The sequence below is a fragment of the Brassica oleracea genome, chromosome C7, assembly GCF_000695525.1.
Source record: "Brassica oleracea var. oleracea cultivar TO1000 chromosome C7, BOL, whole genome shotgun sequence".
NCBI classification, from domain to species: Eukaryota; Viridiplantae; Streptophyta; class Magnoliopsida; order Brassicales; family Brassicaceae; genus Brassica; species Brassica oleracea.
Genome location: NC_027754.1, coordinates 38,662,801 through 38,676,062, shown reverse-complemented (window position 1 = coordinate 38,676,062; position 13,262 = coordinate 38,662,801). Strand labels below are relative to the sequence as shown.

General features: G+C 36.8%; 2 protein-coding genes and 1 pseudogene across 2 annotated transcripts; 2 read left to right on the top strand and 1 right to left on the bottom strand.

The window, feature by feature from the left end:
- Positions 1-4,217: 4,217 nt before the first annotated feature.
- LOC106306080 (leucine-rich repeat receptor-like protein kinase TDR) lies at positions 4,218-7,852 on the top strand. Its single transcript, XM_013742549.1, has 2 exons — positions 4,218-7,093; positions 7,302-7,852. The coding sequence occupies exons 1-2, from the start codon at positions 4,477-4,479 to the stop codon at positions 7,733-7,735; spliced, it is 3,051 nt and encodes a 1,016-aa protein (XP_013598003.1). The 5' UTR covers positions 4,218-4,476; the 3' UTR covers positions 7,736-7,852.
- Positions 7,853-9,218: 1,366 nt separating this feature from the next.
- Positions 9,219-10,043, bottom strand: LOC106303254 (zinc finger protein ZAT1). The gene has a single exon (XM_013739574.1). The coding sequence runs from the start codon at positions 10,041-10,043 to the stop codon at positions 9,219-9,221; it is 825 nt and encodes a 274-aa protein (XP_013595028.1).
- A 1,000-nt stretch (positions 10,044-11,043) lies between these two features.
- LOC106303253 lies at positions 11,044-12,728 on the top strand (annotated as a pseudogene).
- The last annotated feature ends 534 nt before the right edge of the window (positions 12,729-13,262 follow it).

The window sequence follows — 13,262 nt, the reverse complement described above, 5'->3', positions numbered from 1 at the left end:
GATGAAAAGTGAATCTATAATGGCAAGCAACCATCATTACACAATCCTTATAATGCCTCTAAGTCAATTTCTACAGCTATAACTTTATATACAGCGCTGACAAAAATAATATTGCTTTCTCAGAGAATGTTAACAATGAAAATAAATACTATATAATAAGAGAAAGCTATCGTGGCCGAAAAAATAAACAAGAAATTAAAAGGCAAAGTTTGGATTTCCTCCTAGCAGTATTAAATGTTTAAATGAAACCAAAAATATCTACTAGAATATAAACATGTGATTGAGATCTTTTAAAAAATACATGAAAAATGTTAGAAACCATGAATTTAAATAAATCTATATTATTAAAAGAGAAATACTCATTTGAAATTTTTTTTACTTCATTAGTTAAATTTCTTTTTTTTTGCTTGTCTTTTTCAGTTGCATTTATGAAATATCCTAAAACGAATAAAACTGCCTAATTTATTACTTGTCTTTTCAGTTACATTAATGAAATATGCTTAAATGAATTTAAACTTTTTATTTTATTGTTTGTTTTTTTCCGTTACCTTAATGAAATATCCTTAAATAATTTTGGACATAATGTCATTTAATCAACCAAAAAAACTCATGAGTTGTCCTTACGTGCATAATTTTAATAAAGGAGATTTTTCAAAACGTGCATCATTAAAATGTTAGCTAAAACATGCAGCACTAATATATAATATGCATCAATAAAACTAGAATTTGACTCACACAATTGTACGGATATTATTTTCAGTTGATTAAATTTAAAAATAATTATTTATTCAAAAAATATTTTAGAATGGCTATGTTTTTAAAAATTATATATAATGGCTATGTTTTTAAAAATTATATATAATGGCTATGTTTTTAAAAATTATATATAATGACAATATTTTTGTAAATGTATTTTTTAAAAAATAATCAATTAAAATTTTTATTATCATTGAAAATCATTATTTTTTGACATAATTTGAGTTTTCGTCTACATCAAAACTTATCATATTTTAGGATAAGTTTAATTTAAAATGTAATTTTCATATTTTTCAAACAAATTATAAAAATATTTTTAAATATTTTGTTATAATTTTTTTAAAAATATTGAGTTGCATTTCAAATAAAAAGGTAAAGATATTAAAAATATTCTAATTAAAATATGTTAAATTTAATATAGTTATAAGGAAATGGTCAAAAAAAATTACACATAAAATAATCATGATTTTTGTTAACTGGGCGGATCATTATTTATATGATATCGCACACGAAAGAAAAATTTCTATTTTAAAAATTATCTAATTAACTCTGTACTCATTTTTTTATATTTTTTATATCATATCACACATTCGTAAAAAATAGATAGTTTAAGATGCAAAAAAAAAAAATTACTTAATGAATATAATATGAACGAATATTACAAATACATCATTTAATAAAATAAATAATTAAAAACTGAAAATTCATATCCGCGCTGGCGCGCGGATCAGGGTCTAGTGTCCATTATGACTAGGCCTGAGACTTATTATCCGAGATCCGGATTCGATCCGAGATCCGCTCCGGATCCGCTCCGAAAATATGATATCAGGGATGTCCGGATCCGAATCCGGATAGTAAAATCTTGAATCCGTCCAAACCGAATCCAAATCCGGATATCTTAATTTTTAGATCCGGATATCCGGATCCGTATTTTTAAAACACATTAAATTTTTAAATTTCATTAATATTTATATTTGATATATTAATATTTATACATGAATTAATCTTATAATATTATATTTTAGTTTTTACAATATATTGACATATATAAATATATTTATAAATATTTGATTTATATATTATATTAAAAAAAATTAAAAAATATTATTTTTAATTATTTTTACGGATTCGGATCCGGATATCCGCGGATAATACAATATCGGGACGGATATTCGAAATCCGGATTTCCGAAAACTACGAATCCGGATCCGGATATTAAGTTCACGGATCCGACGGATCCTGATTCGGATCCGAGTACCCCGAATTTCCCGGATATCCGGATCCGTCCCAGGCCTAATTATGACAAACTTACAATCACATATATACATGTAGATCATTTTATTTTTTGACTAATACATTTGTAGACTAAGCAGGGTGGCTATTAAAATGAGATGAAAATATGTTTTTAGTAGAACATGACCATGTCATTGAGCTATTTTAAGAATTACATGAAAAATGTTACAGATAGTGAATATAAAAATATTTCATAATGTTTATAATTTATTTTAAAATTAAACGAATTCGTAAACAAAAGATGCAAGACAACTAATCGAAAAGATTTTTTGTCAAAAAAAAACTAATCGAAAAGATTTTTTGTCAAAAAGAAAACTAATTGAAAAGATTTTTTTTAACTAATCTACAGTGATCTAATACCTGTACATCTTTTTAGTAAGATTTCAATGATAATGATAAGATTATTGTGTCAACTAATTGAAAAGCAAGTATGGACTCTGGGTTATTTGTTTTTATTTATTAAAAGTACTAAAGAGATGCACGCGTATATCTAATCTACTATATGTATGGTGTGATGGATTGCTTGAAGAATGGTGTGATGGATTGCTTGAAGAACCTTGAATCTTTTTGGGCGCCAGAATTGGTGTTCGAATAAATCATACTAGTTTGAATGTATTTTTTATAAATAAATAAAAATTTCGTATTTAATAAATATACAAATGGGGCTTTGAGAGTTAGTGGAGTAACAGAGGAATTTAGCTTTATTGGATCCTGTGAGTGACTGAGATATATACAGCCCACTTTCACTTACTTAGAGCATGATTATCCGGGGTACTTAGTGAGTTTCTTAGTGCGTAGACGTGGACCCCAACAAAACTTTTAAGGATCAGTTACAAAAATTACTAATTAAGAACCGATCTTAGTGAATTTCTTACACTGTTCGCGGGCCCCACTGACACGTGGCGGCCCGCGATTGGTTTGCTTTTTAATTTTTTTTTTTTTTTAAAACTAAGAAACCATGCCCGCGATTGGGTTTCTTAGGGATAATCATGGCCTTATATACACATTTCTTGTGTGTGTATTGTATGTAGGCCTGGGCATTTCGGGTATCGGTTCGGTTCGGTTCGGGTATTTCGGGTTTTGGGTAGTTCGGATAGGGGATAGAGGATCCATTTAGTACTTGACCTATTTTCGGTTCGGTTCGGTTCGGATAGTTTCGGGTTCGGTTCGGTTCGGATAGTAAATGTAGGAACCGGAAAATATCCAGAAAAAGTTCGGTTCTCATTTGGATCCGGTTCGGGTTCGGATAGTTCGGGTAGTTCGGATAATTTGGATAAAATATCGGTTATTTAGGGTAAAATATCAAATAATTAGGATGATTTAGATAAAAAATTTGGATATTTCTGATTACTTTGGATATTTCGGATAAAACTATCTGGATAGTTTGGATACTTTCGGGTAGTTTGGATACTTTATAATAATTTAGTTATCCTCAATTATTTTCAGGTACTTTTAATAGAATTTTAAATTAAAAATATATATTTAGTGATGTTATATGTATATATAATTAATATTTTTATATATTCGGGTACCCGTTCGGTTCTCGGTTCGGTTCTGGTTCGGTTCGGTTATTTCGGATATAAAAATATAGGAACCGTTCGGGTATTTGAGGGTATTAGTCCGATTTTGGTTTCGGGTATTTCGGTTCGGTTCCGGTTCGGTTCTTCGGTTCCGGTTATTTTGCCCAGGCCTAATTGTATGTATGCATGTTCTATACATTCCAATAAACATTCAATTTGTCTGCAAATGGTTTCAAAAGAAAACCAAAAGTGGAAAAATAATTTTAAAGAGGAGAAAATAAGATGCAGACAAATCTGAAATCTAAATAATGTGTGGTTTAATAAGAATGAGTGGCATGTTGATTTGGTTTCTGATTTTCAAAATCTCCACCCAGAATCCAGTATTGTAATTTGTATGATGGGAACAAAAAAAAAATAATAGACCTATATAATGCATGCATATTATAAAATAGTTTGACAAATAAGGTTTTATTAAATAAAAAAAATTGTAATTAGTAACTCATAGGAATTTTGTTTGCTCAACAATTACAAACAAATGGATTATAAATATTAATTGTTTATGTACGACATAACAGAATGCCTTAACCAACAACCAATAAAGAAGGAACAAGTATTAAAATAAGAAGCAAGTAAATCGGAAAAGTAAAAAAAGTAAAAGAAGAGTGGAAATGGAATGAGTTCGTCTTTTCTTTTCTTCCCCACACAAACCATAATGCCTTAACCAACAAAAGACAGACCATTAGACGCACTCCACAATCATCACCTTCATCATGAGTCATGACTTCTTCTCTTCTCCTTCTTCATCTTCTTCAAACCCTTATATCCACCATTGTTAACCTTAAAGCCTTTCTCAACTTCACCTCACTTCATCAGACAATCTTTTCACTTTCTTCTTCCTAAAAAAGCCATGAACAAGAAGAACACTTCCCTTTCTCTTGCTCATCTCTTTCTCCTTCTTCTTCCTTTATCTTCCTTATCTCTCAAGCTTTCACCTCAACTCTCCTCTCTCATTTCCCTCAAAACATCTCTCTCCGCCTCTCCCTCTGCCTTTCAAGACTGGAAAGTCACGGATGACCAAAACGGCGCCGTTTGGTGTTCTTGGTCCGGTGTAGTCTGCGACAATGCAACTTCTCAAGTCATTTCTCTTGACCTCTCTAACCGGAACCTCACAGGCCATCTTCCTCAACAGATTCGTTACTTGTCATCGAGCTTACTCTACTTGAACCTCAGTAAGAACTCCTTGGTGGGTCCGTTCCCCACTTCTCTCTTTGACCTCACCAAGCTCACCACTCTCGACATCAGCCATAACTCCTTCGAATCAAGTTTCCCTCCTGGAATCTCCAAGCTCAAGTTCCTAAGAGTCTTCAACGCCTTCAGCAACAACTTCGAAGGCTTGTTGCCTCTGGAAGTGGCTCGTCTCCGTTTCTTGGAAGAGCTTAACCTCGGTGGTAGCTACTTCGAAGGAGAGATACCTGCAGCTTACGGTGGTTTACAGAGACTAAAGTTTATCCATTTAGCCGGAAACCTTCTCGGAGGCGCTTTACCTCCGAGATTAGGACTCTTACCAAACCTCCAACACATCGAGATCGGTTACAATCAGTTCACAGGAAACATACCTTCAGAGTTTTCACTACTCTCGAACCTTAAGTACTTAGACGTCTCCAACTGCACCCTCTCTGGCTCTCTCCCTCAAGAACTCGGAAACCTCACAAAGCTCGAGACTTTGCTCCTCTTCTTCAACGGCTTCACCGGCCAAATCCCGGAGAGTTACAGCAACTTAAAAGCTCTAAAGTCACTAGATTTATCAAGCAACCAGCTCTCCGGAACCATCCCTCCAGGCTTCTCCGACTTGAAGAACCTCACGTGGTTTAGCGTAATCAGCAACAACCTCTCAGGCGAAGTCCCCGAAGGCCTCGGCGAGCTCCCGGAGCTAACCACATTGTCTCTATGGAACAACAACTTCACCGGAGCTTTACCGCAGAAGCTCGGAACAAACGGAAAGCTCGAGACTTTAGACGTCTCCAACAACTCCTTCACCGGAACCATCCCTCCTTCTCTATGCAACGGCAACAAGCTTTACAAACTCATCCTCTTCTCCAACAACCTCGAAGGCGAGCTCCCAAAGAGCTTAACGACCTGCACGTCTCTCTGGAGGTTCAGGACTCAAAACAACAGACTAAACGGCACCATACCGTCAGGATTCGGCTCTCTTGACAACCTCACGTTCGTCGACCTGAGCAGCAACAGATTCACCGACCAGATTCCATCTGATCTCGCCAAGGCTCCTGTTCTTCAGTACTTGAACCTCTCTTGCAACTCGTTCCATAATCGCTTACCGGAGAATATCTGGAAAGCTCCGAACTTGCAGATCTTCTCGGCGAGTTTCAGTGATCTCATCGGTGAGGTTCCTAACTACGTGGGATGCAAGAGCTTCTACAGGGTTGAGCTGCAAGGGAACTCGCTCAACGGGACAATCCCTTGGGACATAGGACACTGCGAAAAGCTTCTCTCTTTGAACCTCAGCCGCAACTACTTAACCGGAATCATCCCCTGGGAAATATCCACGCTTCCTTCCATCGCTGACGTGGATCTTTCCCGTAACCTCCTAACCGGAACGATCCCCTCCGACTTCGGAAGCTCCAAGACCATCACGACTTTCAACGTTTCGTTTAATCAGCTAACCGGCCCGGTTCCGACCGGTTCGTTCACGCATTTGAATCCGTCCTTCTTCTACTCTAACGAGGGGCTGTGCGGAGACGTGCTAAGGAAGCCTTGCGGCTCCGATACGGAACCGGAGATTTACGGCCGGAAGAAAACCGCCGGAGCCATCGTCTGGATAATGGCGGCGGCCATCGGCGCCGCGTTTTTCCTCCTCGTCGCCGCCGCTCGGTGCTTCAAGAAAAGCAAAGTCGACGGCGGAGAGGTAGGACCGTGGAAGCTAACGGCGTTCCAGAGGCTGAACTTCACGGCGGACGACGTCGTCGAGTGTCTCTCGAAGACGGACAACATCCTCGGGATGGGATCGACGGGGACGGTGTACAAGGCCGAGATGCCGAACGGGGAGGTCATCGCCGTGAAGAAGCTCTGGGGGAAGAACAAGGAGAACGGGAAGATCCGGCGGCGGAAGAGCGGCGTGCTCGCGGAGGTCGACGTGCTAGGCCACGTGCGCCACCGGAACATCGTCCGCCTCCTCGGATGCTGCTCGAACCGGGAGTGCACGATGCTCCTGTACGAGTACATGCCCAACGGGAGCTTGGACGATCTCCTCCACGGAGGGGATAAGACGGCTAACGCCGCCGCGGAGTGGACGGCGCTGTACAATATCGCGATCGGAGTCGCTCAGGGGATATGCTACCTCCACCACGACTGTGATCCGGTGATCGTGCACCGCGATCTGAAGCCTAGTAATATTCTCCTCGACGGGGACTTCGAGGCGCGTGTGGCGGACTTCGGCGTCGCGAAGTTGATTCAGACCGATGAGTCTATGTCCGTCGTTGCCGGATCTTACGGTTATATTGCGCCAGGTACCCTTGTTAGTCTTTTTAGTTACTTAATTTACCCCCAAAGTTTAAAATTGTGTACTTTTGTCCTTTTTTTTTTATTTGTCAGTTTGTTAAAACATTCTTCTTGTCGTGTGATGACGACAACCTCTGACTCTTTATCTTGTTTTTGTTTTGGTTATATAGAGTATGATGACGACAACCTCTGACTATATTTTGTTTGGTTATATAGAGTATGCATATACACTACAAGTGGATAAAAAGAGTGATATCTACAGTTTTGGAGTGATACTATTAGAAATCATCACCGGAAAAAAATCGGTCGAACCGGAGTTTGGAGAAGGTAATAGTATCGTGGATTGGGTTAGATCAAAGCTGAAGACAAAGGAAGATGTAGAGGAAGTGCTAGACAAAAGCAGGGGTAGGTCGTGTAGTCTCATAAGAGAAGAGATGAAACAGATGCTGAGGATTGCACTGTTGTGTACGAGTCGGAATCCAACAGATCGGCCGCCGATGAGAGATGTGTTGTTGATTCTCCAAGAGGCGAAGCCGAAGAGGAAGGCAATGGGGGATAATGTGGTTGTTCTTGGCAATGTTAGTGATGTTAATTTGGAAGATGTTTGTGGTGGTAATGCTGGTGTTAAATGTCAGAAGATTGGGGTGTGATTTGGTGGTGCTTGTAATGGTAGAATTAATTTTTTTTGAATGGTGTTAAGAGTATATATATATATATGAGTGTACTTTTGCTTTTGTGTTTTATTATATGAGTGAAATATTTCGATTTTTCGTTTTTGAGGAATATCAGACAAGCTTCTATATTAATTGGGATAAAGAATAATTTGAGACCGTTTTTTTTTACGTGAAGAGAGGGACTGTCCATTTGCATGCAGCTTCATTCAGAAGATTTGAATGACTAATTCCCTGCTAATATATCACAATGACTTTCTAGTCTTCATTGACACATTAGTGAAAAAGTTTTTTATTACTTGACTCATATTCAAATTTAAAACACTGAATAAATTTCATTTTAACAAATCCTGCGTTAACGTGTGGTGGATAATACACTTCAGAGGCAACATTAGTTGCAAAATCAGTGTTCTACTTTGGAGCAAACTAACTTGCATTGGCTTCAAGGAAAAATAATAAAATAGAATGTGAAACTGACAAAAAAAGATGATAATAGAGAATAATTTCAGACGGTTTAACACTCCCTCACCCTGCGTCCACCTTAGCATTTACATGTATGTTAATCAAATATATATCATTTGCAAGTGATAACTATTGTTTTTGTTTCACACTTTTGCAAATCATATTCAAGGAATTAAAACAAAACACATGTACATATTTCTTCTGAATGTAATACACTACTTTAACATGTTAAATGCAAAGAAACAGTCAAATTATGACTTAGTAAAAAAGACAATCAAATGATGACTCTATTTAATGTTAATTCCATATAACATGCTATTCCTATTCTTAGTAGTACCACTATTTATTTTGATTACACTGTTTCCATATATCATAGTAGTTCTATTTTTGAATCAATTGATACATTTTTATTTATTTGAATAAAAACCAATGGATATATTTGAATATAATATCTTTGATTTCAGTTAGTCAAACAAAAACTTAATTTTTATTTATTTTGTAAACTTACACGAATATTTTTTTCTCTCTTTTAGAAAGTAGAACATATTTTTTTACTATGAATGTTTGATTTTGTCTTTTGACTAACACAATATTATGAATAGTCTTTAATTAGGTCGATTTCTCTGCATCATATTGTATCACTACATCTAGGATCCTAATTTGATATTTCGAAATCTTGCAGTTCAAATTTTTTTAAAACACACACACATACACATTCTGAATAAGAGATTATATGAAGGAATAAAACATAACTTTGAACCAAACTTTTGTTAATATATGATAAATAAACCAAAGGGATACAACAACTGAGAAAACAGAAAAGAAAACTTAAACTTAAACCAGAGTTTTGTTAATAAACTAAAAGGGACAACAACATAAAAATAGAGAACACATTTTGATTATCTTTCATCCAAATCTATTAATCACCCAAATGCCACCCTTTATTCTATGCTACTCAGCTGAAGTCACTAACCAAACATAACCGAACCTAGTTACTTGGTTATAGAAACACATAATGAACCTTCTTGTGACCACCAAGTGCTTGACCGGATTCAAACACTCTGCCACATATTTCACATTTGTAATGTCGAACCATGGCTTGACCATTCTTGTCACAAATCTTCAATCGTTTGGTCTTGTGACTCGTTCGATGACCACCTAATGCCTGATACGAATGCAAAACTTTTCCACATATATCACACGTAAATTTTTTCTTACACTGATTCTCCTTCTCAACTAAATATGTTTCATCGTCATCATCCTCATCTTCATTTTCATCGATATCTTCTGTTAAGACTCTCACATTTGAAGCAACATACTTATCTTTGTCTTCTTTGTCATCATCAGCAGAATCTATATCGATGGACTTTCGAGTATATTCTTCTTTTTCATTTGGAGTTGCTAACAAGCGGTCAATAGCATTCCAATTCTGAGAATTTGCTGGTCTCTGTCCCTTAGACATTGCTACAAGACACAAAGCACCTTCTTCAACCGCTGTTAAAGAACTCGGACACTCATCTACATCCACGACGAACTTTCTCTTGCCTTTTATTTGTTGTCCACCTTCTTCTCTCTTTAGATCTGGTTCCCGACCAACTTCACTTGTGTGGACAGATCTCATCAAAACTGTTTCATTAGGTCTGATATTTGCTGCGAGTTTGGTGGGTGTCTTCAATGTTGGGACGGTCGAGCCAGTTGCTGATTTTGCGTTTGATGCCGAAATTTTCCGACTGTGAGACCTCATGTGACCTCCTAAAGCTCTCCCATTTGGAAATGATTTCTTGCACACTTGACAGTTTCTTGTTTCATTGAGAAGTGAATACATCATGACGATGAAAAAGAAACAAGGAGAAAAGGAAGCTAGAGATTTCTAATGTTTTTTTTCTGCGAGAAGTGTTTGTTTGAATATGTTGTTTTGTATCATTTAGAGGTATATATAGCTGCAGAGACTGAGGAATACGTAAGTACGTGTAGAGTTCTATTCAAAAGGAGTTATCCACTTACCATAAGTGTTTATATGCTCTAACAATTATTTAGCAAACTAATTATTATTCTCTGTTTTTCTTATATAATAGAAATCACCTTTAAATGTTTAGTGTTTTTATTATGTTGCAGCTTAATACAAAAGTTATGGCATGCAAATAATTTTTAGTTTGACTGATAAATAGTTGACTAATTAATACACACGGTACGACGAAAAAAGCCACCAAGTATTAGAAAAATTCATGCTGGTCTCTCTAGCTCGCAATATTTGGGCTAGAAAACACCAAGCCCATTTTAGATGAAGATATCGAAGCCCATGTTATCTACGAGAGGTCACTGTTTTATATTCCAGACTATTTAAAATTCGACTGAACTCGTAACTGAGCTTTTAATCAATCTTACCGTAATAAAAGCCAAATATGCTCAACATATAAGGGGTGTCCACGTAGGATTGTTAATTCCAGCCAATGAGTACATTAGCTTTAGCCACGTCACCATCCACTTCAATTTAGCGTTTTCGTGAAAGAAACAAACCCAAGCATTCTTCCACAATAACACTAGCATCCAACAGCTAATTCTCATTAAATCCCCTTATTTATTCTTTCAATCGAAGACATGGAAGCGTTTTGACTTCCTTCGTTTCTTAGCTTATATAAACTCATATTGATTTCTCTGCTAAATCAGAAACCACGCAAACCCTAGAAGCACATCAAGCAATAGCGACCATTTCCGAAAAATCCACCGGGAGGCTGCAATGGCTCAATTTTTTTCTCACTGGCTTTAGCTGTACTAGAGCTCCATTTCTGCTTAGTACATCTTATGAAAGCAAGAAACACAACTACATGGGAAGTTTAATTGGGCTGGAGCTGCTGCTTATGATTGTGAACAGGTATGAGAACAGTTACCTACAACGATTTAAGTTATATTTTTATTGCAAATCTAATCAGAGACTTCTCTTTCTAGTATATAGTGCTTGCAGTCGTCGACATGTTACTCATCGGGTCAAGGGTTTCGATCCAGTCCCATAAACGTGGATTAATTTGTCACCCAAGAAGATTCAGTAACGCTGCTTGGAGTTGGAAGTTCATCGTAGATTGTTCTTCCTTCTCTTCTGGTATGTATCTCTTGCAGTCCAATTTCTCTAAAGATGTTTGCTTCTCTTATTTTTTCAAAACTTTTGAAATGTGCTTCTTTCTCTGTTTGGAATGTGAAATTGATGACAAAGTTTCCAGCTTTTAAGTCATTATGCTAATGATCATAAAGAGATCGATGAATCTGTACCCTCAGTTAATAGAAACCTTTCTTACATTATTAACAGATCAGCTGTTGCTTAGCACTGCTAAAGGGGAAGCAGGAAAGTATGCGGTTGTTTACCAGAAGCTCGCTCAGAAACACCCTTCCTTCAGAGACAACACTGATCTTATCGTGGTAATCTCTTTGCAGCCTTGGCTTCCGTTCATACCAGACGATGTCATTTGTATTCTCTGGCATCCTCACTCATATACCTGCCTTCGGTTTCCTGTTTGACAACGAAGAAGTTAAAGGCCCTGTGATCCAGTATCTCATCAGACCTGAAGAATGTTTAAAGAGATTTCATCCTATTGATCTTCAGAAACTTCAGTTCGTTGGAGACTCTCTCAAGATTCTGAGACAAGATGTCGAGGAACATGCTAAGGTATTGGGTTTTGTTGGAGCTCCTTGGACACTGCACCAAATGTACTGAGAGCTCTAATATCTAATATAACCAAATTCATCACAGAGTACGTTGTGTAAAAAGTTGAGCACGTAGCTCACTGCATTCAAATATTCGATTCATGGGGGTGGACAGTTGACTCCCGAGATGTGGGAGCCTTGGATCAAAGAGGTATAGTTTAAGTACTTTCCATCTTGAGTTCTTGGAAAGATTCTCTTTTGGTGTTTTAACGTTTCCTTTTTCTCATTTGGTTTGCCAGATCATTCATACTGTAAAAGAGAAGATGTTCAGACACGCCTATTATTTTCTACATAAAATGGAAACAGGGGTCTTCTTCAGCGGATGTTATTGGACTTGACTGGACTGTAGATATGGCTGATGGAAAGAGGCAACTGGGGAGCAGTGTTAGAGACTTAAGAGTCCATGGAAATGTTGATCCATCTAACCTGTTATCTCTGATTCCTGCTTTAACTGAAGAGATTTATAGGTGGATAGTTTACTTTGTTGAGCTGAACGTAATAATTCTTTATATTTAATTCAAGAAACTGAAAGAAAATGTCTTTCTATGTCAGAGTCGTGAAGATTGATGGACCAATCTTCACGGCATATACTCAAACCTAGGACACAGTGTCTTGGTAGGGACTTCAGAGGAAGCCCTGGCTCATTTCTTTGAAACTGCGAGGAGCTTGGCTTACGAAACACTTTTCCTTTTTCATGTTCTTCCTAGATATTTTAGTTCTATGTATAGATTGTATTATACGTACTTATATCAACAAGTATCCACTTAAATTGTTTGTTTCATAGTTTTGTTTATACGGGTCTTAGGTAGATTGAAATTCACATTTAATAATTTAGTGTAATGTAGATGTTATTACCGAATGAAAAACAAAGAGAACATTAAACTTCCGGATCAATCATAAATTTGTGTTAAATTATTTACAAATTTTTAAATTGACAAGAACCAATAAAATGTTATTTTATACAATAATGTTCATTTGAGGTGGTGTACTACGTAGAGAGGCCGTCAAAAATGAAGTGTACTTCGTAGAGAGGTTTATGCAAAACATTTCCAATATTATGCTATGATTCACAATGGTGTATGTCTATCTTATCCTGTAGAGCATTTAACTCCTTCCTCGTCTGCTTGTCATCTGTTCTACTGCCTCTGTCGTGGTCTCCACTGTAGAGTGCGTCACTCTTTACCATGTTGTCAACCAGCTCCTCTGCATCTTCCTCAGTTCTTTCCAAGAAGAACCTATTGCTAACTGTATCCAATCTGGCTCTGTACTTAGGAAGAGCTCCCCTGTAGAATGTGCTCAACAGGCTTTCCTTAGAGAAACCATGGTGAGGGCATTGAGCTTGGTAGCC